The 27972-nt window shown below is 44.4% G+C and overlaps 1 protein-coding gene across 1 annotated transcript; it reads right to left on the bottom strand.

The window, feature by feature from the left end:
- rab11fip5a (RAB11 family interacting protein 5a (class I)) lies at nucleotides 1-25896 on the bottom strand. The gene is made up of 6 exons (XM_079175446.1): nucleotides 25190-25896; nucleotides 13889-14400; nucleotides 12125-12698; nucleotides 5217-9416; nucleotides 3403-3559; nucleotides 1-2795 (listed from the first exon to the last, which is right to left on the bottom strand). The coding sequence occupies exons 1-6, from the start codon at nucleotides 25567-25569 to the stop codon at nucleotides 2538-2540; spliced, it is 6081 nt and encodes a 2026-aa protein (XP_079031572.1). The 5' UTR covers nucleotides 25570-25896; the 3' UTR covers nucleotides 1-2537.
- Between the last annotated feature and the right edge of the window lie 2076 nt (nucleotides 25897-27972).

Below are 27972 nucleotides of genomic sequence, written 5' to 3' on the forward strand. Positions count from 1 at the left end.
TACGGTGAGCAAGAAACACAAAATATTCTTTATTAAATATACAAAATTTGTGAAACAGAATTGCGTCACGAATTGTAAACTTTCCAATCTCACATACTACCTTAAGCACATTCCACCGGCTACATACTCAAAATACAAACAGTTTAAAACCAAATGAAAATGGAAGACACGGACGAGGACTCTTAATTCTTGCGCTTCATAAGTGCCGAGTCACATTTAAATACGTCTCTACAGTCGTCTATGCACTCGGTATTGCGATCGCACTGCAGAACAGAGATGACGAGATGGTCGTGTATGCTTCAAAGCTCACTGGCAAATCATCGCTGTGGTGTCGAAGTAGCTTAGATCAAAGCTGAAATCGCAGAGCGATTAGAAAGTGCAGTACGGTGTAAAGTAAACCTAACTATACCGATATCAACAGACGGGTACAGTAAAGTTATGTTCTGACGATTAAGTAGTGCAAGAACATCCACAAACAGCTGTTAAAAGTGGCATCATATCAGAATACTTCGTGGTGAATCGATCTGCTCCATAGATTAAGTTTCAAGGCTTTTTTTTTTTGGCATTTCACAGGAAATCACTGTTACTGCTCATTTTCTATTGGTATGCATACAATTCAGTTTTGTGCAGTGATCTAAACAATATCAAAACAAAAGCATCAGAAGAAGTACAAATAAGTGAACTCTCTCTCAGTGAACAGATGGCTTTTCCTCTTCAAAAACCTGCCTCCAGCCCCGACAAGTAAAATGAAGTGCTAGATTCTTGACGAACGTCAAAACAAAAAATAAGGCAGCATTTGGCATTTCAACACGGCATATATATGCTGTAAAATGCGGTATATATCCCTTTGTAACACCTGAAAGCAGGAGCGATGTGCGTGCTTGAGCAGAAGCGGATGTGACACACGGACACCGAGGGAGGGGGGGGAGTTAGCAGGCATTTTGTCAGCAGTGGCGCTGTGTTGAGAGAACACACACGTAGGAAGGCAGAAGCATGAGATCAGAGGAGCTGCGATGGCTGATCTTGATACTGAGTGATACTGTCTTCACCTGATAACACATACCCATACAAGAATCAGTTAGCTTATGTGGCTGAGCATTATGGGTAATTTCAAGACATGCCCAAAGAACAGAACAAAGAAAAAAGGCAGGAGGGAGGAGGACGGGGGGGGGGAGCAAGCAAAAGATAAACGGCCCTTATCGTGCGTATGAAAGAAAACCATTCGCTTGCTGGCTAAGAACACTTTTGAACATTCAGATGCTACAATCCAGTTCCCAGTAATGTGCACGCGACAAGGCCGAACCCTGGCACCGCTCATTTGGTTTGCAGATTCAAAATCACGAGTCAGAGCTCTCGATATTCATTTGGGAACATTTGTAGAGTGTCAATCCAAAACAACAGCAACACCAGGAGGAAGGAGGTGTAAGTCATTCAAGTACATTACTGTAATGACTTACACATACTAGTGGTTTTGGCATGAATTGACCTCATTAACCAAATATTGCATATGCTATAAAATAACGAGGCTAATTTCCAAAGCGTACTTAATTATCGATGCATTTTCTACCTTGTAAGCAGCCATTGGTTTCAGTTCATTTCAGGAATGTCTCTACGGTTATTCACTAGACGAGAAGCTTCGACTCTCAAATCTGTACTCCAAGTATGGATCATTAATAACCGGGAGGCGATTAGCTTAGCTTAGCATTAAGACTGAACTGGTCCGACAAAACAGGAAATATGAAGACGTCACCTCAAATGAATAATCCATTAATCAAGAAAATAATCTGCAGATTAACTGAAAGTGAAAATAACAAAACTTGCAGTCCTCTCCATCTGCTCTCTCTGCATCACTGCCTTCATAACAACTATGGAATAAAAGCAAGTGGTCACTGATTTTAGCCTTGAGCAGGTTTCAAGTCTCTGCAAGTTGAGCGTCATGCTGCATTGAAACGGAGCTAAACCAATGGCTGCCTCCAAGGTATAAAATCAATCTAAACCCTGATGGTATGCTGCAGAAATGGCCAGCATTGATTTAAAGTATGCAATTTGTAGTCAATGGTCTGAAACATGCAAAACCACCAGAGTGGCCCTCCAAGTCGTTCGCTCTCCTTTCCCTAAAGGACTGCAACACCTTTTAAAGAATGCGGTGCGGGGAGTTAGTTGGATATTCAGTGTTGTGTGGACTGACACTCTACCATTTCTCTTGTGATAAGGTGATAGAAGTGAGGTGAGGTGAAAAGGAGGAATCACTGTTTCCACAATCAGGAAATGGAAGCATCTCAAAACCAACTGGCTGTGTGGACCTGAAAACAACCTGAGGACCCGCTACATTCAGAACCGCCCGAACCCAAAGCCTTCTACGAGGACGCGCTTCAGCACAGTTAAGCATGCCGGCTGGAAAACATCGCCTCGACATCTCTCTCGGTGCCGACATGTTTGTATCAAAAAGGACAGCATAGCAGTGAAAAGACTAAAGAGCTGTTGTGGAGGACGGAGTGAACAGAGCCGAGAAAACCCCTTTTCCCGCCTTTTCTCCGTCACTTTAACTTGGAGCGCACTTGCAGGAGAGTGGGCTTCTGCTCCATGATGCGCACCAGCAGCGTGTCAATGTAGTCCTCCAGGTCTTTGACCTGCGGCTTCAACCTCCTCAGCTCCAACTCCCGCTTGGCCAGCATAAGTTTCTGACGCTCAAACTCCGCCTTCTGCCTCTCCAGGTCGGCCTCCCGCTTCACCAGCAGGGCGACCAGTTCGCGGTGGTTCAGGTGGTAGTACGAGCCCGCTCCCTCGGTCACGGACTGAAGGCAGAGACAGAGAGGAAGAGGAATGAGAGCGTGACAAAGATAAGAACAGCGGCATGTCTCGTCAGTGGATCTGTTCAGCTATATTGGCGTTTGCTGCTCATGCCAATTATTATTTAAATACATGTAACTCTCTGTGCTCCTGAGGATTTATCCCAAGAAAGATGGGTTCCAACAGTAAATGCAAACTCATTCATGAACAGGGCTGATTTCTAACCTTTAGGCCATCTCTGCCTTTTGTTAGTACTTAAAACATCTATAATTGCAAACAAATTTTAGATAATGTATGTGAATTTGGTATCATCTCTACCCAAGATGCAGGGTTTTAATACATGTTTCCCTTGTTTTCCAAATCACCTGCTAGCCAGCTGCTGGATTCTAACAAAATTCACAACAATAAACAAAATCTCATCACTTTTATTTAATGTAGTGACTCACTGCATCCTTACTGAGGGAACACAATGCTGTTATCAAACTAAAATCCAACTTTGAATCTGCCTAATTGTACATAAATCTAAACACAAGTCATGATCATTCAATCTCAAAAGACAAACACATAGTTCCTGTTGTTTGCCTCTGAAGGGCAGCATTAACCCGCTGTTACCTTCTTCCTGTCTGTCTCCTGCTCGCTGAGCTGGCTGCTCCTCCCCGGGTGGATGGTGGACTTGAGCTTCTCCAGGCCGGTGGCCAGCACTGACCGGCCCTCGGTCCGCTTCTCCTCAGCCGGTGTGGCAGTAGTCAGGGGCTTCACTGGGTGGGGGCTGGAGGGGACGACAACAAGCAGCACGCATAGTATACGGTCAGGTATCCCCTCCTCCGGGGCTTTCTGGTTTTACATTGAAGACTCTGGCGGTCGTACTGGAGGTCCAAAGCATCTAAAATTCATTTAACTAAGAGGACTTCAATTCACAGTTTGTGATTTTCAGAGTAAAATCCTTTAAATGGCCGATTACACAGTTTTAGCTCAAATAAAGCTCGACATGCTTGTGGCTGTGGGTGATAGAAGGCTTGTTTTAATTAATGAACGATATAACACTTTTAGTGTTACTTATAATTAATGCCAATTAGCATTTAAATGTATTAAAATACCACCAAACTACAAGCATGTGTTGTCATTAATTAGGTTCAAACTCAGATGTGTAGAGATTCCCAACCTTGGCTAAAGGAAGTTTCAGGGGACCCCAAGATAAATCTGAGGGGTCTCAAGATTATAGAAATGGATAAAAATAGATATTTCTGCTACAATAAATTTCTGTTAACTTTTTCTTTGTGAAACAATAGATTCTTTCACTTCATCGGGCCAAATAAATCCTTTAACTGAAACAATGTGAGAAAAAACAAATCACTCTTTAGTTCAAATGTTGTCTCACTATTAAATTATTAAATTAAATTAAATGAATTTGCCTGCTGGAAAGTTTCGAGGACAAACAACCAGAAACTAGCTCTCTGTTCAGGTCAACTTGAAGGATTTTCTCAACTCTACAATAACACAGGAAAGACAGTTTCCTGTGTCAGTGACCTACATTTTACAAGGAAACACATCATCTATCAGAGCACTTAATTACTTACTGCAGCGACTTGCACTCATACACCCCCGATCTTTGTCACATATATCTTTCTTTAGCCCAGGTAATGTAGGTTTAGACATTATTAGAGCACAACACATTGGACCTCCAGGCAGACCTGGATGCTGCAGATCAACCTTTTTAAAATCCCCCAGAAAGAGTAAAAGGAGGTTAGACGTGTGTAAGAGCCCTCATTAAAAGGAAATACTGGTGAAAATTGAAAGACTTAATTGCATGCGTTGGTGCAATCAAACATGTAGAATTGTGTTAAATGTGTTATTACCCCAAGGTGAAAAGGAAATGCTATCAGTGACACAACAACACCTTCTTTGCCTGGTTTCTGGTTGAGATTTTGGCAAACAGTGTGGCTGTGTGAGAACACTAGTTGGCCCTGTTGGGAGGGGCCGTTAGTGAGTGTGTGTGTGTGTGTGTGTGTGTGTGTGTTGGTAGGGAGGGGGTGTGTGGTAGGATTCAGGGCAAAATAATAACTGCTAATTGGCCTGAGGCTCCGTTTCCCTTCCCGTTACCACAGAGCCAGGACACACACAAGACACCTGCAGAGGAGTCCTGTTAACACCAGTATATACTGTTTGTGTGTGTGTGTGTGTGTGTGTGTGTGTGTGTGTAGGTGTGTGTGTGTGTGTGTGTGTTATCAAAGTGATAAAAAAGAGAAGGTCACACCACGAAGGAGAATCCCCTCGAGAGTCTGCTGCACAGAAGAAAAGCAGGCGGAAGCAGAGCGGCAGAGGGAGACTGAAGAGACGACAGGATAGAAATTTCTGGAAGTGCGGAAAAAGTGCTTCCTCTCCACCATTTTTTTTTTTCACAGAGCACTGAGCATGTGCAACCTCACCTGTTTTGCTGATTGGCTGCCTGCTGCTGCTGCTGCTGCTGCCAAGGCGGCGTCTCCTGAAGCATTGGCTTTGGCGCCGCGCTGGGTGGTGACCTCGCCGCAGCGTTGGCAAGAAGAGGGAGGGAACAAAGCGCGAAAGGGGAGCTATTGCTTTGAGGAGTTAGACAGGGAGCAAAGGAGGTCAGAGAGGGGAGGTGAGGGCCAGGCTGAGCTGAGGAGGACTCTTGTATCGCACCGGGATCGCTCCCAAAGGAAGTCAGGAGGAGGAATTCGTCAAAAGCAGGTGTCAGTGTGCCTTCAGAGTTGGAGCGGTGTAGTGTAGCACCTTGTGGATCGGGACTCGGAGACAACACGTGCTGATTTTCCAAACCTCCCTCGTTGAGCTTCCTTAGATCACAGCTCGCGTAAGAGTTGGTAGATGCCGGGGCGAAATAACTGAAGTCATTTGCCATCATGAAACTTGGCTCGAGAGTCGGCATCTTGTCCTCAGCTCCGCAGACGGATCCTCCAGATCGGCCCAAAGCAGCCTCAGCAGTTGTATCCGTGTCATTCAGCTTGCCGCAGAGCGTAGAGTTCGCAGAGTGCAGCGTCGCGTTTGGCTCCGAGCCGCTGGAGCACTTTGAGGTCTGGTGAGACTCGCAGGTTTGGTAATCCTGCGAGTCTGTGCTGACAGAGAGGCTTGGGAAAAAGCTGCTGGCGCTCTGATTGGACCACGGGTTGGGAAACAGCGTGTCGTCAAAGTCTCGGCTGGGACCGATCGCAATGTGACTAGTGTTGAAGAAATCGTCAAAAGGGTTGAATGGTATTGGGGAACGCTGGCTTGCATCCTGCCCTCCTACATCTGTGCTCTCAAAGGGCGAGTCCGACGAACTCCGCCTCACCTCAGGGGAGGAGGTTATGATGTGTAGTGATGGGGGTGTGGAGTAGAGTTTCTCATCTGGAGTCGTAAAACTCATCATATCCGTAGTGTCGCTTACAGATACAGAGGAATCATTGAACGCTGTCGAGAAATCCTGCAGAACTTCACCTGTGTGTTTCTCTCCGTTTTCATTGTCAGACTGTAAAGATTCTTTGGATTCCGGCTGTATTTCTGGTAACAAGTCAGTGCTTGAAAAGTTTGGTGACTGAGTACCAGCGTCCTCACTTGCATTGATCACCGGCTGCTGATGCGTAAGCACTGGGGGCTGCTGTGCCAATGACCGCTGTAAACCGCTGAGATCTGCCTCTTCATCAGCGTCACCGTGCTGAATAACTGTGTTCTGAGCTCCATCGACTAAAGACAGATCAGTGGACCTGTCGGTGATGTCATCTTCTGATTCTGAGTGCTTTACAACAGATGAATTAGAGGATTTCTCAAAGCAGAGGATGTTGCTGTCAAAGTGCTGTGCCTCGGCTTCCTCGGAGGAGGATGCAGAGAATTTGTCTGAATAAGACGAGAGGCAGGAGAGGAAATCCTTTTCTGCTTCTGAACTGCCGATACCCGAAGAACTGGGATCCGGGGAGCTGCTGTTGAGCTTTACAAACGGGGAGGGACATGGCGCCTGATGCCCATTAGTGTCGGTTAAATCGTTTGTGTTAGTAGCACTGTTAGCTTGATTAGTTTCAGAGGAAGCATCCAGTTCTGGTGTGTTACTCAAAGGGATGTTGTCAATCTCAAAGCTTGCGTGCTCCGGGATTGTCTCGAGGAATTGTGCAAATGTGTCAAAATGACTTGTGCTGGTCGCCTGGCCGAGGGCTTTTTGTGCATCGGATGCAAATCCCGTGTAAGGTTGGTGATGTAGTGCGTAGTTCGAATTTGTGTTTGGATCTGTTATAGGTAGTGATGCTCCTTTATCAGCGCAGTGTTCCAGTGGATGGTCGCCGGCGTTGAGGAAATCGCCAAAAAGGCCGAATGGTATTGGGGAACGCTGGCTTGCATCCTGCCCTCCTACATCTGTGCTCTCAATGGGCGAGTCCGACGAACTCCGCCTCACCTCAGGGGAGGAGTTTATGATATGTAGTGATGGGTGTGTGGAGTCGAGTTTCTCATCTGGAGTCGTAAATGTCATAATATCCATAGTGTCGCTTACAGATACAGAGGAATCATTGAACGCTGTCGAGAAATCCTGCAGAACTTCACCTATTTGTTTCTCTCCGTTTTCATTGTCAGACTGTAAAGATTCTTTGGATTCCGGCTGTATTTCTGGTAACAAGTCAGTGCTTGAAAGGTTTGGTGACTGAGTACCAGCGTCCTCACTTGCATTGATCACAGGATGCTGATGCGTAAGCACTGGGGGCTGCTGTGCCAATGACCGCTCTAAACTGCTGAGATCTGGTGTGTTACTCAAAGGGATGTTGTCAATCTCAAAGCTTGCGTGCTCCGGGATTGTCTCGAGGAATTGTGCAAATGTGTCAAAATGACTTGTGCTGGTCGCCTGGCCGAGGGCTTTTTGTGCATCGGATGCAAATCCCGTGTACGGTTGGTGATGTAGTGCGTCGTTTGAATTTGTGTTGGGATCTGTTATAGGTAGTGATGCTCCTTTATCAGCGCAGGGTTCCAGTGGATGGTCGCCGGCGTTGAGGAAATCGCCAAAAAGGCCGAATGGTATTGGGGAACGCTGGCTTGCATCCTGCCCTCCTACATCTGTGCTCTCAATGGGCGAGTCCGACGAACTCCGCCTCACCTCAGGGGAGGAGGTTATGATGTGTAGTGATGGGTGTGTGGAGTCGAGTTTCTCATCTGGAGTCGTAAATGTCATAATATCCATAGTGTCGCTTACAGATACAGAGGAATCATTGAACGCTGTCGAGAAATCCTGCAGAACTTCACCTGTGTGTTTCTCTCCGTTTTCATTGTCAGACTGTAAAGATTCTTTGGATTCCGGCTGTATTTCTGGTAACAAGTCAGTGCTTGAAAAGTTTGGTGACTGAGTACCAGCGTCCTCACTTGCATTGATCACCGGATGCTGATGTGTAAGCACTGGGGGCTGCTGTGCCAATGGCCGCTCTAAACCGCTGAGATCTGCCTCTTCATCAGCGTCACCGTGCTGAATAACTGTGTTCTGAGCTCCATCGACTAAAGACAGATCAGTGGACCTGTCGGTGATGTCATCTGCTGATTCTGAGTGCTTTACAACAGATGAATCAGAGGATTTCTCAAAGGAGAGGATGTTGCTTTCAAAGTGCTGTGCCTCGGCTTCCTCGGAGGAGGATGCAGAGAATTTGTCTGAATAAGACGAGAGGCGGGAGAGGAAATCCTCTTCTGCTTCTGAACTGCCGATACCCGAAGAACCGGGATCCGGGGAGCTGCTGTTGAGCTTTACAAACGGGGAGTGACATTGCGCCTGATGCCCATTAGTGTCGGTTAAATCGATTGCATTGGTAGCACTGTTAGCTTGATTAGTTTCAGCGCAAGCATCCAGTTCTGGTGTGTTACTCAAAGGGATGTTGTCAATCTCAAAGCTTGCGTGCTCCGGGATTGTCTCGAGGAATTGTGCAAATGTGTCAAAATGACTTGTGCTGGGCGCCTGGCCGAGGGCTTTTTGTGCATCGGATGCAAATCCCGTATAAGGTTGGTGATGTAGTGCGTCGTTCGAATTTGTGTTTGGATCTGTTATAGGTAGTGATGCTCCTTTATCAGCGCAGGGTTCCAGTGGATGGTCGCCGGGTGTGTTTTGCTGTGTTTTGCAGTCTGTGGTCAGATCCTCAGGAGATTGCAGCCTGCCAGCTGCAAACGCTTCAAAGGATTCGTCCCACTCTGATTCCGGGTTCAGCTCCCCGGCGAACGAAAAAGGGCCGGGCAACGTCATGCTTAAAGGTTTCTCCCCTTTAAGAGGTCGTTCCCGAGCTTCGCTCTTTTCAACTGCACCGGTGACGGCGTCCTCTGTGGGCGGGTTGTCGTGAGTCAGGGCGGGGTTACCCGCCTGCGGAAAGAGTTGAGCTATGGGGGGCCGGGAAGTGGAGAGATAGGGCAGAGGAGGCAGCGAAGGTTTTAGGGGCTGAGGGGTTAGCGGGTCGTCATAGAAAGGATTGTGCTGGAGGACAGAGAAGAAAGGGTTGCAGGGGGATATGGGAGGCGGTGGGGTCTGTAAGTGGGAGAAGGGGTTAGTGTGATGCAGCGGGGAAACCGGAGGGGCGGGATCTACGGGGGGACCCGGGGGGTGGTGACTGGGTGGTGGGTGGGGGTCAGTGCTGGGCTCTAGTATAGGTGACACCACCAGGCTGTGAAAGGAAGGGCACACAGTCCTCTTGATTAGTGTGGATAGTTCACACAGCTCAACCTCAGGCCTGCAGGAGGTTTTTCTGTCTCAAGTTACATCGTAATCACACATTTCAACAGAGTCGCTCTCGTTTAACACAATTTATTCACAATCGTTTGTCCTTTTTATTCCTTTAAACCCCGTTTTAAATCATGACCTGGAAAACACCTTTAAACCTGCAGTAATGTTTTGGCCACTTGAGGGCAGCACAACAAGCTGTGAACCCAACTTTGGCTTGTCATACCTTTTATAGTGAACATGGTAGAAAAGAGTTGCCAGTGTGAACGTCCAGCAGGCACACAGTCCGACATTCACTTGTTTTTAGCTCCATTTTTAGTCCCTACTAATGAGGGAAATATCAGCTGTTAAATGCTCCACTATGGTCTCCGTCTGTCTGCTGTTTGGTGCCTTTTCACTGAAGTTGCAGGCTGAAAAACCAAAACAATGAGCTGAAAGACACTAAAGCGCTTCATCGAGTCTGAGGGGAACTTATGACTCTCAAACAAGCTGTGGGTTCATCACTACTAATGACCGCTTCACATTACAGGTAGTCATTTAATGTATTGTTGATATAAAATATTGATTAGTGCAACTTTAAAGCCTCTATGTATAACACATTTTGTATTTTGGCAGACAACAATACTGGCTGCTGAGATGAATGGGCTGAAATCAACACCTAAACTACACTAGATTTTCTATTAAAACTAAATCTTGCTGCCAAAATAATTAAAAAAGAATCTTAAAATCCCATGAAAAGTCTTTAAAAGCAACTTCTGTGCAAACTTTAACAATGAAAAATTGCATATTAATTATTTAAATCAATCAAACTCTGTGCCTCTTGTGTGTTTTCAGTGGCCCATGATGTAACATTTAGCAAGAAAAGTTGATGCAGCTGGGTGTAATGATTACTTGGAGCTGCTGGTGCCAACTTAGCAATTTTCCCCAAGGATATAAAGGCATGTGGGTGTGTAGGCTGTGAAAACGTATAGTTACAGAGCTGGCAGAGAGGTATCGAGTGTACTATGGTCCAGAATAGCTGACCTCGCCTCGATCAGCAGAAGCTCGTCGGGCCAATATTGTGTTTACGCTCAGTGTTGTTTCTATAAACATTACGATACCTGCGGTCAGGTAAATGGATAACATTTTAAAAAGGAGCTGGTAAAGGGTTCCTATAGAGCTGAATTAAAGATGACTTCTTATATAAGACAAACTGCAGGAGCGATGCGCTCAACACGTCAGTGAGCAGCACCAGAGAGAGTACAGTACAGCAGGTGACACCCTCCAGATAAATTACCCACTAAAGAATGTGCTTGTGTTCGAAGTGGAAATAAAATGAGATGGGGTTTTCTTGCCTCCCCTCTCTCTGCCCACACACACACACACATTACAAACGCATAGACGAAACACACACACACACACACACACACACAAAATCTGTAAGAGAACAAATATTGTTCCAGCTCGCATCGTCATCTTTCCATTGAAATCATCGCTGAACCATGCAACGAGGCTTCAGCTTGATGGAGCTAATTTCACCCGAGCGGCTCCCCTCCTGCATCTGCATTGCAGATACCTGCTGTAACCAGAGACTGAGACCAGGAGCTGAGGAGGGATGTGTGCAGCGCCGGAGGCGACGTCCAGCAGCCATGCTGGTGCACAGGAAGTTAAAAGTAAACAACGGCTCAAGATTTTAGAATTGAACCCTCTTGTGTTGACTCCAGTTTAACCTTCTGTAGGTTTTATTGGATATTCTTTACTTGAACCTCTAAACAGTTAAGATATCATGTGACCTATGAAACAATAAATACTACCTTCTAAAGGAATATCACAACATTTAGGGAAACTAGGCTTATCTTTGGAGAGAGCAAAGAGTAGATCGATAGCGCCCTCGTGTCTGTGCGTTACATAGCTGGAGCTAGGAGGCCATTAGCTTAGCATAAAGACTGGAAACAGGGGGAAACAGCTAGCCTTAATCTGTCCAAAGTTTAATAAAATAAAACTGGGAGATAATTCTTCGTCCTTCGACAATGAGAAAATACTCAAGAATAAAGAAAACCATGTGGTTATTTCATATAGACTAATTGAAACGTGCTATATTGTGATATATATGGTTATCGAGGTATGAAATAACCTGTATTTCGTGATAGAAGACCTACCTACTATCTCTCTGACTCATTGAAGGCACTCCCACTTGGCACAAAAGGGAGAAGTACTCGCTTTAACTATTTCTGAATGGAGCAACAGTTGGGCGCAGTGACCTCCTGGAGTTTTGTCGTCACAGTGAGGTTGCCAGGTTTGGTTGTTGTTGTTGCTTCGTGCCTGTGCAGAGGCCATTGTGAAAACCTGTGCTCACCGGCCATATCTGGCAACCATTTCCAAAATACATGATAATTACTTGGTGTTGGTGGTTACCTACGGACTCCGTACTTTTCATGTAACCCTCAGAAAGATGACAAACGAGCATGTTTTTGCCAAATAAAACCAAAGTAAAAGAGGCGCCTGCAATAAAACACCTCAGTCTGTCACTTCCGATGCAAATAAATCTAAACCGTGCAGTTTCTTGTCTCCTAATTCAATCCACATTCATCTTGAAATGATAATTCATCACCGGTTTGACGTAACACATCGGTGCGTGTTCAGTCATCTCTGTGATCGCAGTGTGTATCTCACCTGGGTTTGCTGTGCGAGTCCTTTGATCCAAACCATCCCTTGTGTTTCTCCTCGGTGGCAGCAGCATGGGCCTGTTCAGACTCATCCTTGGACTGACTCTGCCCTCTCCCCGCAGACTCGCTCCTCCCCTGTGAAAACAAGTTCCTCCTCTGCTTCTTCCCCTGGCTCTCCGACTCCACCGTGGAGGAGGAGGAGGAGGCGGACTTGGGCGGAGCGGGCCGTCCCAACTCCTCCTCCTCCTCGTCGCCCAGCATGGGGCCGCTTTGCTCCAGGGCCGCCGCTATGGCTGCCTTCTCCTCCTCGCAGGGCTTGTCAAAAGACCAGCGGCGCCCGTCTCCGACGGGGCCCTTGAGGAGGTCCGTGGAAGGCCTGAGGTTCTGCAGAGACACGGAGAGAGGCAAAGACTTCTGCAGCGGGCCCAGGCCTAAAGAGTCCGCAGGTTTTCCTGAGCCCGGGTCCGGGGGCTGGACGCCGTAAGCATGGCTTCCGTTAACGCACACAGTGAGCTGAGGCACTGCGATGGTGATCTCACCGTCCTCATCACCGAACTCGCATATGAGAGAGGATGTGTGCTCTGCAAAAAACCAGAGCAGAGACACAGAAAGGCAGCGTTGTAAATATGACATTAATAACTCACATTTGCAGGTAACCTAACGGGTGATAACACCTAGTAACAGCTTAGACTGACAAGACGTTTCACAGCTAGATGGATTAGCATCACTAGCAGAGACACAATAGATGTTAGAATAAAGGGTTTCTAGTATAATGTTGCTCTGAGCTTCACAGTGCAACATCCCTCCACTCAGGTGATTTAACGATGGAGACGGCACTCAGGGGAGCGAGCGCCTGCCTCCATAAAGTCCACACAAAATACAGCAGCTTCACATGTGGGATTTTCACTTGAAGTTAATTAATCATTTGCAACATTATTAACTAGTATTATGCACATATACTTTAGTTTGTTAGCTGAAGGTGAATGATACGGATAATCACAGCATTTTTAAGACGTCATTATATTCACCTAAGTATTCAAAAACAAGCTGAAATATATATTTTTTAATCTATAATAAAATAATTTATGGTAAGAAACAGAGACGTGGCAACGTAACCCGTCCATTAACCTTTATTAAGATAAGATAATTAAAGGAAGAAGTATATTTCTGTTTCATAATCACCACTCCTGTAGCACGTACAAACTAAAAAACAGTTTCACAGTCATCCATTTACTCAACAGTGGAGCTTCCTTTTTAGACATAAATACAAGTGACAAGCAACTTCATAAACGAGAACATAAACCAAATTTCTTAAACCACTCACACAGTTCTCACACTCAGAGAACTAGAGGGAAAGAGCTTTAAAGGGAAGTGGTTTATTTAGAAATATTTGACATAAATTTGAGAGAAATTACCCTGAAACTATTTATCGATTGACAGAAAAAGAATCCGCAATTAGATTAGTTTATTTTTTCAAGATTAGTGGAATAAATGCCAAATATCTACTGCTTCCAGGCTCCACCATGAAATAATATGTTGCTTTTCCTCGTCAAACAAAACAAGACCTTTAAGATGTCTCATCGGACTGTAGAAAGTAACAATGAGCATTTTATTACAATGATTTGATATTTTATCGACTTACAATTACTTGATTACTCAAAAAAAAATGGTTGTTTGCAAAGAGGGGAACCTGAAGCATTAAATATGAAGAAAAGGAAGGAGGACTGTGAATGTGTAGTGAGAGTAATACTCAGTACGTGCTCATTCTCACCTGGGCTGTTGTCGACCGTCAGGTTGCTGCTGTTGCTGGGCGAGTTGGAGAGGTCAGAGACCACCACGCTGATGCCGGCCGTGGGACTCAGGCTCCCTCCCCGCGACGACGACTCGCTGCTCTCCGAGCCCAGCGACGTGCTGGAACGAGTGTCCGACGACTTCCTCAGCTTCCCTCTCAGGAAGAAGGTCCTCATCTTGCTCCGCCGGGCCTCGCCCCCCTCGTCGTCCTCGTAATCCTCCTCCCCGCCTCCATCGCTCGGCAGCCGCTGCCGCATGCGGTGGAGGGACCCGTAACCGCTGGGCAGGACGGCCGACGCCGAGTCCTCCTCGTTGGATCTCCTCTTCCCCTTGATGCGCTCTTTGAGCTTGCCGAAGGTGGAGGCGCCCTTGTCCTTCATGACCAGGTCGTACATGCTGGCTGTCAGGTTGTTCCGGGTGAACTGGACCGTGACTTGAATGTCTCCTCGTTCCTTCTCCTTCTTCCCCGACTTGGAGTTGAGCTTGTACCACCTGCAGCAGACACGAGATTACTCATGAGATTAACAACAAACACATTTAGCAGATAAACAACAAGTCATCTCATCAATTAGTTGGTCGACAGAAAATCTATTAATTGTGGAGGTCATTTATCAAACAAAAATGTAGAACTGTCGGTGGTTCAAGCTTCTTAAATTTGATATATTTGCTGCTTTGTTCTGTTTAATATCATTGTTTTTTTAATGTCTTTGCGTTCTGAACTATTGGTCAGATCATGTAGTTAAAAAACACCATCTTGGGCTCTGTGATGGATGTTTTTCATTCTTATTAGACATTTTATGGCTGAAATGATTAATGAATTAATCAAAAACAGTCATAAATTGATCACCACTTGTTCCTTTCAATGTCTGAATTGGGTTTCTGTCTACGTTTCTTGCCCTGGATGGAGTTGGAGGAGATATTTTGGTCCCATAGACGGTGCGAGGGGACTCACAGTCGGAGCACTTCTACAGCTTGGATCAACATGAAACTCTCTCGACTAAATCATCAGTAGAAAAGATTAACAGCTGCGTTAAATAGCTGGTTCTTTGATAATAATAAAAATAAATAGACAAAAGGTACAAGTCTGTGAAACAGCAGCCGAGGCTCATGGGTATTGTGGTATCTATACCTGCCTGCCATATCAAATGATGAACAAAACATCTCAGGAACAAAGCCTAAAATAAACCTCCAGGATCATTGCATTACTCATACTCTCTATGATAAGTAACATAGAGGAAAATCGTTAAAAGAAACATTTAAATGAGTACAGAACGGGCAAAACAGCGACTCCTCCCACTTCACAGCTCTACAAGACAAAATGGACGAGCACATTCAAATCCTCAGTGGTTCAATTATTTAAAGAAACAAGTGTGAATTAGGATTCAATGTGGGAAAAAAGTATTGAATCACAAAATTAAACATATTTCGACAATTTGCAAACTAATTGTAAGGTGCACTGACAAAAACACTTGACTGAGTCAGTTATTTCAGCGTTGACATGAAATAATGTGAACGAGTGTGTCGTTATGATGATCGGAGCTAAACTGTCCTCAAAACAGGTTGAGTGTGTGTGTCTGTGTCCTATTAACAGCGAAAGGCTGGCCAGACATCCCATAATACCTCGGGGAGGCCTCTTGTTTTTTTGTCATCAGACCGGTTATAAGCAAGAACAATGAAGTAAAGCAAAAGCTGCTTTCCGATTCAACAGCGAGTGTCCTACATAACTATGACTGCAGAACAGATCGCTCCAACTGTAAAACCGCTTTACTGGACGGACACGGAGGAGCAGTTCTTAGAAACGCTGCGTACCGGTGGGGGCGTAGCAGCGCCAACACGTCCACCACACCGTGACTCATGGGAAAGTCTCATCTGCTCTGTTTCGACCGGTTCACAAAGATAATGTGACTGAGAAGAATTCCCCCTGTTAACATGTGTTTTTTTTTTTTAAACTTGGCTGAAGTCATCAGAGCAGGGAGCAAGACTGAACACTGGGCCTGAAACCAACACCTCCTTTTATTTTCTCACTTCCTGTGCTGTTGGGCTACTTTCACCTCACACCACGACCACAGCGCCTTTGTTCATAAATAAGATCTGTGAGGTTGGGTGACACGTACCTGCCCAAATTTCACAATTCTTTTTTGAAAGAGTACAATTCTACTTGGTTTCACAGAAAAACAATCTAATAGACATAAAGACAAAAAGAGCGCAGCGGCAAAGCTACATGCTTTAATGTGCAAATGCTGACATCTTTACCGAACACAGATCGTTGCTGGAAATAGAAAGAAAACACGTGTCTTTAACTGAATTAAATGCAATTAAATGTAGCTGACTTTGTAATCCCTTTAAGTGGTTGTGAAATACTGATAAACAAGTGATTTCAGTCTTAATGCACGAACATAAAACAGGATGTCAGAGGAGTTAAAGGAGGTAAAGTACAACTAAAAAGCCCCGGTCTGTCGAGTCAACAAGAAAACCTAAATGTCATGCTATGGAGAGACAAACGTGCGACTGAAGGAAAGTCAGAAGAAATGAGGTTTCAACTTCAAATACGAGACATGAAAGCTACATACAAATGATGTAAGAAGCATCTGAGAAAGGAACCTCACACATTTACTGCACACCCAGAAAACACAGTACTTTTCATTTCCTCCCCCCAAAAAACAAGATTTCCACCTTTTTTTCTGTAAACCTTCAGTGTGACTCTGCAGAAACTCAGCGAGGCAGTAAATTAACACGAGGCACAACCCAAACACTTCTAAATAAAGGCTGCAGACGGTTTGTTCACTGAACTCAGAGGCCCGTTAGACTGGTGATCTTTCGGATCAAGCATTTAAAAAAATGATGCTATGAATTAATACTACTTATGGCTGCTATTATTTGTTTTCATCAATGTCATACTTAAAAGTTTTCCATTTATCCTCCACAGTGTAAAGAAATGTGAGAACAGCATTTAGACTAAACTAAAAAAATAAAATAATGAAATCCTTTTACTTAACGCTGCAAATACTGTGCCTAACAAGACTGTTAACTGTTCCTATTTAGTATTGTAGCATGTTAGCATGCTAACGTTAAGACGTAACATGATCACGGTTAGCATGCTAACGTTAAGACGTAACATGATCACGGTTAGCATGTTAGCATGCTAACGTCAAGACGTAACATGATCACGGTTAGCATGTTAGCATGCTAGTGTATAATGTTTAGCAGGAGAGTGGGGCTGGGCGTTGTGGAATCATTATCAAGACATTAATAAAGATTTATTTTGTCTGACATCAACATTCAGTGTTCTGACCGTCTGATATTTATTAAAAGGCCATTAGCATTACACTCTTCTGAGCCCAGTGTTTTTATTTCCAGGTCCTGTTCGCGTATGCAGGAAAAGAGTTCCCTTCTCTAGCAAAAAAATAAAAGCATTGGTGTAATTGTAGGCTGCAGGACAACACACACACACACACACACACACACACGCACACACACACACACACACACACACACACACACACACACACACACACACACACACACACACGTCATTTAATTCACAGCACAGACTGTTATGTAATCATCATCATCATCATCCTGCCACGGACCTCAAGTTCAGCCCTGAAAACACGGTAACACCCCAGATGAATGCCAGTGAAAACAATTAGCAGACAAACTGCTTCCAGAACAAAACACTCCGAGAGCCACAAATAACAAACAGGCGGAGCCCCGAGCCCAGAAGAGGGAGGAATGCAGATGCTTTTTAAAGCTCCACAGGAACAAAACATTACACCGTACGTAAATAGACAGCGATGGAAATGTGCCAGGTGAGAAATGTGAAGTATGTTAACTCATCCACATTTCATTCAAGACGGCGGAACAAGTGGCCACTCCCATGAAGCTCTGGCATTTGCATAAAAATCAGTTCAACAGAGGCTCAATTATTCTAATCTGATTTACTTTGGAGCATTTCATTTAATCACATCATGTTACCGGATTATCAACCTACATGTTTTTCTACGTTTGGAGGCATCCAAACTCTCTCTGCTCTAACGTTGTAAACCAGTGCTTCTACCTCACATGCCTTTTAGGTGTGGACTCAAGTTTCACACCCATGTGCCAACAATAGTACCAGTCCTCCTCCTGACTCCCTGCAGGAGGGACGGATCAAATTCCAAATACAGGACCAGCACGCTATACATTTCTTCTTACCTACAGCTGCTACTACTACATCCACCGTGCAGGGGTTGTAATTTAGGGCGCAGTTCATGAAGGAAGTCCCTCTTTGCCTCTTTTTTGGAGATCATGGAGCAAATATGATTGTGGTATTTATTTGACTGAGGCAGACTGACTTACATTAAAAGATTGTGAGAAAAACTAACACATTTCAGAAGACATTTTCATGACACAAACTGTCTTTTGGTTTGTTTTTTCGAAGACGATGCAAAAAAAATTATTAATTACAGGTCTATTTACGTGCATGCACCTGTGCCTGTGGGTCATGTGACCCGTGAGAAAGCCTGACAACAACAAATGTAAACGTAAGTAACATGAGGCCTAAATACAGAAACTGCAACACAGACAAAAACAACCAGCAGCCTACATTTTGAAGCCCACGTACTCTGAAGAGAACAGACTGAAGAGGACCCAGTTTCCACACAGACTCCTGTAGAGCTCACTTTTTCATAAACAGTCCCATTCCAGAGCTGCAGAGCATGACTGCATATCTGCTTCCCTATCTTCCAAAACAGGAAATCACAACACTCCACCCCAACCCAGCATGACACCATCTCCTCAGCGTCTTCCCTAAGCTCCCTTCTTATTCTAGGCTTCGGCTTCTTCTGTGGAACAAGTCGATCCCCAGAAACCGCCCTTCACGGCAGTGCAGGTCTGAAAATTACAAGACAAGTAGGCTGTCAACCTATTTTATCCAGCATGTAGTCAGTCTCTGTGGGACTCTGTGAGCCTGGGTGGTATCTGAGCCACGCAAGAAGAGACTCCCTGAAATAAAACTGGTGCCAAGGGCGCAGGATCTGTGTCAACCTTGGGACTTAGTGGCGCACTTTACTCACCAAACATATTGTTATTTAAGATTATTTCACCCTCAGATACTTTCCTCTCAGGAATCACAGGGGCCTCTACAAGGGCAGACAGAGCTTGATGCGCTTCACTGCAACTGAAGAAAACATCTTAACCACTCGGTCACATTTAGAAATGAAACAAACATGTTTGAGTGAGGTTGTACTCGGGCAGAAAGAAGAATGTTCTGTTAGTAGATATCCTACCAAATCAATTTGTATGTAATCCACGTAATCATGAACCAGGAAGTATAAAGATTGCAAATACCCACACAGAGCGGGTGGAATGGGTCAAACAAAAAAACTAGAATATTACCCAGGAGTCCGTTGTAACATGCAGAAAGTGACAGGTGTTGCTGGCTTTCGTAGAAAAATGCACAAAATGCTCAGATCTGCATGTCTATGAAGGTAAATGTTTACCATTTTCAACATCTTTGTTTAGCGTGTTGGCATCCAAACATTTGCTAATTTAGCGCTAAACACAAAGTACAGCTGAGGCTGATGGGGAAAAAACAAAATATAGGACAAGTTGAAATTTTAACCCGGACGAGGGAACGTCATCACCAAAGTTTATTCTCTGGGCACACCGTGGATATGTGGACCAAATATTAAGAGTTGTTAATATTTCAGTCTGGACCAAAAGCAATGGACCGACAGACATTCCCATCGATTGATATTGACCTTCCAGTGGATCAAACCACTGGGCATTCCATGACGCTAACACACAAAAACAACTCAATAGCAAAAATACTAAACATATTCTAAAACAGCAGGAGGTCAGAAAAACAGCAAAGTTCAACTAGAGTCAACAGTGCTGAGCACGCTGCAAAAACTACAATCCACGCTCAGCTGAAGACGCTCGTCAAGCCACTTATAGAGGGCGCTAGGTAGGTGAGTGGTGCTACTTCATTTTAATAATCAAGTGGATGCTTCCCATTTCATCTCTAGCTTTGATACGAGCCAACAAACCCTCCAGGAGCACGGTGGGTAATGCCGGTATTGTGGCCTGCGATTCCTGCCGTCGTCAGCAGAAGTAGGAGACGGGCCGCGAGACCCAGACCACATTCCACATCTGGATGTGATGAGCTCTAACCTCACCGCCAACTTCCCTCCAAAAGCTTTCACACAACCGAGCATTGTGTCTTAAAACCACACCTCCTCAGGCCCAAAGTGATACAAAACCAGACAAATAGTCATTTTTTTGTGAAAAGTTGTAGAAAGAAATATCAAAAATAAACAAAGGTCGCCAACCCTTTGCAGACTGAGAGGACAGGTCAGCTAGAAAGAAATATACTTTTACAGATGAACTACTTTAGTACTCAGTTGTACTGTAAAGGACAGTAGTAGATAGTTTTTCTGTTGACAAACGTAACCCTTGCATCTCATAAAACAAGCTGGAATTCTTAAGAAGAAACAAATGGATTATTATCAAATAATTATGTCGCGAAAATAATGATAACAAACACAGGATGATCATTGTGTCAATTCAACAGAATGACCCCGATTACAGAACCATGATCACAGGAAAAATACACAAAAATAAACAAATAAATTGTGGTCACAAGAAAACAACACAAGATAACTAAATACCTGCATATCCTTAGTATTAAGCAACAGTAAAAATGAGCCAATAAGCAAAAGTAGATCACAGACAGAAGCTGCAGCTACATCCTGATAACAAGGCTGCTGCTGTCTGTTCACTTTCAAAGCCTGCAACAAATGATACAACTTTCCTTCTATTAGGCTGTGCTGTTGTTATACAAGGTCATCTTATGAGAAGTTCAAGGCCAATGTCTGCATTTCAAAAGGCAGATTCCTGTTAACTTTGTGTTAAGATTCTTCAAGAATGTAGAGCACTGTGAGACAAAATGTGGCTTTAAGCAGACTTCCATTTGCTAGCATCCCTTAGCAATTAGCTGCTTTGCATAGCATGCTAGCTTACTACCTAGCTAGCAGAACAGTCATTTCCATGTGTCTTCTTCTCGTCTTTGCGTCACTGTATCTTCATGATGATGCCACAAAGGCTGATGGGAGATTTGTGATGCGACTGCACGGCCTCTACATGACCCAGGAATATAAGTTACCAATACGAGATGAATGTAGGCTGCTATATACCCTTTGATTATATAACATTGGAGTTTATAAATAAATAAATCTCTTTGTTTTCAACAAGCGGAGGTACATTTGTGTTATAGGATTGTCCGGTCACACCGTTATGTAACTTCTAATGTCCATTAGACCATTCTGCCTCTGCAGTAGCTACTGAAAGTCTGTCTGCACTTAACAGAGGATTTGGCTGGATGTACATCACACACACACACACACACACACACACACACACACACACACACACACACACACACACACACACACACACACACACACACACACACACACACACACACACACACACACACACACACACACACACACACACACACACACACACACACACACACACAGCTCCCAGGCCTGCCTCAGTAACACTCACTTGCCTGAAACAACATCAGAGCTTTGCCTTCTTCAGATAAACAACACGACAGGCGACGTAAAACTGAGACAGTAATGGCATTAAAAGCAGCGGTTGTAAAATATCAAATCTAACATCTAAATCACAATGTCGGCGCTTCAAGAACCACCCGACCGACACCGAGAAGAATCCCTGGACTGCAGAGAAAAAGAGCTGAAACTTAAAAAGTACTCTCTTGGGAAGAAACTAGATTATCAAAGGGAAACAATGTGCACGACAAGTTCAATATTCAGCAAAAGTGTCGCAAATTATTTTATTTTTTTTGTAGATAACGTGGGTTGCTTGCTTGTTTTGGTCCACTGACAGACCCTGCAGGGGAATTCACCCAACGCCCACCTTTCCGGGAATCTGCTCTACACCGATAGTTCATCATGCAAATGCATCACGGTCACTGCATCCTCCCATGCCACCCATTCAGTGGCAGCTGCTCTGCCTTCATGTAATGAAGACATCGCTAACTAAAGATGAAATGTTAGGAGAGTAAAAGCATTCGTGGGGTTGTTTTGCTGCTTATTTATTCTTGTTGGTTTTAAAACTGTCCTAATTCAACACTGGTTATTTAGAGTCCTTTAAAGTTACACTTGGTTACAACAGCTGTGGGTAGTAAGCTAGTTAACCACGCATGCTAACATTTGCAGCTTGTCTTAGAGCAGATATACACACTGTTTAACTTCCTCTTAACACATTTTGGGGTTTTGGAAAGGCTACCAGAGGCACGACTCGAGTCCTCACCTCTGGCACTACCTCGCTAGATTAATCATCACTTTTTCCTTCATCCTCTCACCTGCAGAATTAAAAACTCATCTCCTCCAACATCCCCACAACCTAAATTTAAACCTCATCCTTCATTTCCACTGACGGTGACTGGAACACGCTGATTCAGGAGTACACTGTGTGGAAACTGATGAATCCTAGAGAGAATAAAACAACTCAGAGGCTCAGAAGAAAAGAGCCATTTCGACCTGACGTATCTCCTCCATTTGCTGAAATATACGACCCAGAGCACTACATCACTGTGACGCCCCCAACCTCCTCTAAAGGGCTTTATAAATATTAGAAACTGTAAAGTGAAGGAGTCTTGGCACGGTCCCCTCAACATCTGCAATACTAAGTGTCACACTACTGTCACTGAAAACCACACACTTGAGATGAAAAATCATGTGGTCATCTGTATGTAAAGTGACTTTTGTTGTTGTTTTGTTTGTGTCGAGTTTGTTTTAAAAGCGTTTTTTTCTTTCCTTTATCTCACTTTAGCAGCTAATTCACTGCACTTATATTATCAGATTTTACTGCCACCATCCACCCCTCCGTTTATCACCATGCAAATAAAGCTTTGAACAATATAAGAGCCTCAGAGAACCTATTATTTACTGAGCTCAAAGATAACACAAATCAGACAGCTCTACTTTCAAAGGGTGTTACTGGGAACAGCCCAAAATCACAAACCATCCTGAAGTGAAAACTTAAGTTTTATAAAACTGAAGAACTGTGCAGTCATGTGCTTTTCTGAATCAGTTGACATTGTTAAAGATGCAAAAAGATAAAGCCAATCATCCATTTCTACTTGTGAACAATGTTCTGATCCAGAAGTATTTTCATCTATGAAACAAAAATGACTCTACTTCTCTCTTGATTTATTACCTCAGTAAACATTGTAAACATGAGTTTATGGTCTCAATCTCTAGCTTCAAGTCTTCTTCAATACAGCATGATGTTCATTTAGTAAATCATGGTCCTGTCTTAATGTCAAATAGACCATAAAGCTGAGTATGCTTCAGGGCGGGGCTAATTTGTGATTGACAGGTTCACTGGTTGCAGAAAGCCAAGATGGCGACGGCCGTAAACCAAGATAGCGACGGCCAAACTCGAGGCTTCAAAACAACAGTCCACAAAGCAATGGATGATGTCACGATGACTACGTCCACTTCTTATGTCTTTGGTTCTGCTGCATACATTTTTTCAGGTTTCAAAACACAAATGTAACTGTAGAGTTGATTCTGACTGGTGAGAATGTCGGAGCTTTTGTCTACAACAACGTATAGTGTAGCATCTGGCATCAAGTAGCACGAAAACAAAAAACATGGTTTCTCAATGCTGCGCATGTTTAGGTGAATGTTCTCTGTCAAACACAAGATGTTTTAAGCGTTTCGACCTACGTGAGCAGTGTTGACTGTTGGGATGTGTTGCTATTGACCAGCCCAGATTCATTGAATACCACACGGAGACACTGAATGTACCATGACACCAAACTGCTGACACGTCAACATCACAGGCTGACTCTAACCTTCAGGTGACCAGCTCCGACAGAAGGAGACTGGTTCCCCTTTCAGCTCACATTCACAGGTCTATCCGAGTGAAAGCGCCGGCGTGGTCGTCCGCTAGTTATTATTTATCAATCTGCCATAAAGGACACAGAAACTAAAGAAGGCTTAGAGTAACATTTGTGTTCGTCATTGAGCTAAAATATTCAATCTGTGCTGAGGGACGGGGGATGTCCTGGATCGAGTACCAATTCTGATTCACACTGGAGCGGAAATACTCTGGCACTTGTACAAATACACCCACCGGGTGATGCACATGTTATTGCCAGGTCACAATATGATGATGCTTGGGACAAATTTGCCTTTAGAAAGACAAACGTTTTGATTTTGCTCTGCCTGGGAGAATGTAAACAAAGCGCCATCACATCTCGTTATGATCTCATGGCAGGAAATGTTTCAGCTTTCCAAAACATCAGCAGCCTTTTTTTTCAACATCTTTTCTACATCAAAAAACAGGAAGAAATCAATTATTGAAGAAGCAGAAAGTCCAGTATCTGGACTCAATTGACCATAATGCGTTGCTTCCATGCAAAATTGAGTTCAGAATACAAATCTCACTCATTTTCTTGCTAATTTGTATGCAAACAATATCAACCCTACATCTGAAAAGCAGATATAACTACATAACAAGAAGTTTTAGGGACAGTTGGTGCAGCAAAACATGTCTGTCCTTCACCTCTAAACAACTCTAACTAAATCACATATTGGTCATTAATTCCTGTTATATGAGGGCGGAAAACTTCCTTTAACATTTTGCAAATGTTTAAGAAGATGCAACGTCAAACTTTGCATCGGCCTCTGTGCATCCTGTGCTCCAGTGGGTGGGTCGGACTGTTGTAGAAACAACATGTTATGCTTAAAATACCTTGGAGCTCTCGGATCATGAATCGGTTAGATAATCCCTGGAATTGGGACAGGCATTAATCCCCCTCCTGCTCTATACGTCATGCCTCGGCTATTGGGAAACAACACTTTAAGGGGCCCACTCGCAACAAAAGCAAACACCTAATGTGGACCAGCCTGGAGGAGGTGAACGTGAAGTGTCTAGAAGGACTGGGTTATTTTGGAGGGGGGGAAGCCTTCTGCCTCAGTAAGGTGAATAGTGGTCACATGTGCTCAGAAGAGTTCTGTGTCTGTGGGAGGAGGGAGGGTGTGTCTGCAGGGCCCTGATGCAGCACCAGAGACTTGACAGCTGTGTTTATATCTGAGAACAAACTGTGAAGCAACAAAAAACAGGACAAATGCATACTAGAAACACCCTGATGAGTTCAATGAACATGGGAAATGGCAGCTCAAGCTGCATGCAGGTTTTGGTAGCCCTCATGCTGACACACACACATGCACACACATGTATAGGTAGCTGAACTTACTCGTTTTTCACGCATCTAGTCTCATGAAAGACCTTATCCAGCTGGATCACCGCCTGTCCGAGGAACACGTCCTGGACCATGAGCGCCCGGTGCATCACGATGAGGACCAGCTCGTTGCTCCCGGCCGGACAGCTGCTCCGCCCGCCGCCGGTCTCCAGCACGCCGGGCTGCAGCTCGAACGAGCACTCCTCCCTCCACTCCGGCTCGGTGGTCTTCTCCGCCACGCAGGTCGAGTACTTCTCCTTCGCCAGCTGGATGATGGTGTACACGTCGCTGGTGCCGTGCTTGCCCTTGCCCCGTAAGCCCCTGCCTCTCAGCACCGTCACCTGGACGTGTGTCGGTAACCATTTCTGGTCCTCCTCTACGGTTAGCGAGGACATGTCCTCTCCTCCCCCCCACCTTCCTCCAGACCAGACAGTCCGACCACGGGGCGAGCGGTGGTGTCCGCCGCTTCCTCCCTTGCTCTGGGTTTGCACAGTCACATCAGCTCCGGGGTCGGCGGGCGGTGCCGCATTATGGCTGTCTGTCGTCTCTGCAAAGTTGCCGTGGTTTGTTTTCTTTTGTGTGTGTGTGTGTGTGTGCCCCCGGCAGCTGCTCCTCCTCGAGTCTCTCGCAGCAGCAGTCTCTGCTCTGCGGCTGCAGCAGCGTCCCGTGTCCCTGCCTCTCTCCCGCTGCCGTACGGGCCTCTCTGCGGGCAGCGACGTCACGCCTCCCTCTTCTTCTTCTGCAGGACGAGGAAGTTCAACTCGAGAGACACAAAACACACACGCGCGCTCACACGCTGCACGCACAGAGACTACAGTGCAGGCGCACGCTGGAATGTGGCGGGTGTTGTATTTCAACCAAATAAAGTCCTCTCCTCTCTAAAGAATGTAAAACTCGCATGCTACCTGGCTGCGATGACTCTGATGAAGGCTTCGGTACTACAAGCTGCAAAAATATTCCTTTAAATTACACATTAAAGCCAAGTGAGACTGCCTGAAGCCCATATACAGTGACACATGTAGGCTTAAATAAAATCTACATGCTTACAAAACATTTTAAATAGTATTAAACATCTTATGAAGTGCTGTGCATAATGATTTATTTCGTTGTTAATCAATAAAACACCAGAAAACTATGAATTATACCCACTACAGTACCCCTACAACCAAGGAGATAGATATCAAGTGTCTTGTTTTGTCGAAACCTCAAAGACATTAAGTTTCCTATTGTATTAAGACAAGGAAAGCAGGAAATTATCACCTTTAATAAGCTGAAACACAAGGATATTTTACATTTTTGCATTAGATTGATTAACTGATTGATTAAACTAGTTGTTGATTCATATATAAATAATGGATCATGTGTTTGAAAGCTGACAACGTGTCTTAATTTGTATTTTTTGTGCTAAAGTGCACACAATTTACAAGGTAGTTGGCCTTTTTCAGAGCAGAGTGTTTTATAATGTGGGCTATAGATTTTAATAAAGAAATGGCTAACAAATGGCAGTTTCATTTGACAAAACAACTGCAACTCGGTTACTAGCTTTCAGAGCTTTCAACCACGTGATCTATTATTATCAATGGATGTTAATGTATCTGTTCATATGCTCGGTAGCTGCACTTTTAGGACTTCTTTTCCACGCAGGCTTAAGAGTTAAGCATACAAATTCATCCTTGACAAAGCAAGCTCAACTCAACATCCACTTACTAGCTTTTCACTGTGTCACATGGCCTTAGTATGGGGGTTAAGGGGAATCTGTGAGGCCTGATATGACACACATTGGTACCATTTTCTTTGTCAGCACTGCGTGACATTAAGTCACCCACACCTCACATGTACTGGGCTGATATTTTGGGCACATCCTGTCAGTTTCTTTTGTTGCGGTTTCAACTATAATAGAAGATGACAGCAAACAACATGACAGCAGATATATCACATATCGTGTAGGTTTTTAAAATCCCCTTTGGGTGTTGAGTAAAGTCAACTTTATATTCATGTAAAAGAACAGATGGGACCGTTTCTCTCTGCCTTATGTTTGCCGCATGTTTGAATTGCTCGTAGTAGTGTCCTTGTGGTTGCTTGTGTCATTTATAAAGCTGTTTTAAATTCTATATTTTGCATGCTATAGTAGTCTTTTACTGCCCTTGTTTTGTTTTTTGTCCCGTTTGCCTCCGTCCGGCTGTCACTGTGAAGAAAGAATTTGTTCCCAGTTGAATTGCCTCCTTTCAGTCTGTGCCTGAACTTACTTGACATGCTGCTGTGAAAGGCCTCGTACGACCGGGGGGGGGCGTGTGAGGTTACGTCTGCCTCCCAGTGACTGATGGGAGGACTGGGCCAGTTAATGTCGCCGCTGGTGTTGGTGTTGCAGTGCTGAACGTGGTGCACAGCTAGCATGTGAGAAAATCAATAAGTGAAGGGAAGAATTTGCTGCTGCTTGAGGATAATGGGCGGCCTTCACTGAGCGTCATATCTGTTTATTGACTGACAAGTTAAAGGGGTCATTCATTTAGGTTAGAACTACTTAAATGGTGACTTTACACTCACAGTAATGACATTTGTATCCTTCCTGCTGTAGATGTGAATGTGCGTTGAACCACAGGCCGACCGGAGTGCAGGTTTGTAAGCAAAGCAGCAGGACGGGGTCAGTTTGAGGTCTACCACCTTGCCTAAGGGCACTACAGCAGTGTTGTGAGGCACTAAACACATTGCTACAATCATTAAGCAGCTGTATTGAATTATGCATAACATACACCACAGTGAAATAAGATTTTTAAAAAGTGAAATACTGATAAAGACAT

The sequence above is a fragment of the Pholis gunnellus genome (assembly GCF_910591455.1).
Source record: "Pholis gunnellus genome assembly, chromosome: 15".
Taxonomy (NCBI): Eukaryota; Metazoa; Chordata; class Actinopteri; order Perciformes; family Pholidae; genus Pholis; species Pholis gunnellus.

What these genes read in the sequence shown, in the direction of transcription:
- rab11fip5a (XM_079175446.1), bottom strand. Translation starts at nt 25,569, where the DNA reads ATGTCCTCGCTAACCGTAGAGGAGGACCAGAAATGGTTACCGACACAC. An exon ending in ACTAGATGCGTGAAAAACGA is followed by an intron (nt 14,401 to 25,189) that starts GTAAGTTCAGCT and finishes TGTCTGCTGCAG; the next exon opens with GTGGTACAAGCTCAACTCCA. An exon ending in GACTCGCACAGCAAACCCAG is followed by an intron (nt 9,417 to 12,124) that starts GTGAGATACACA and finishes TTCCTTTCACAG; the next exon opens with CCTGGTGGTGTCACCTATAC.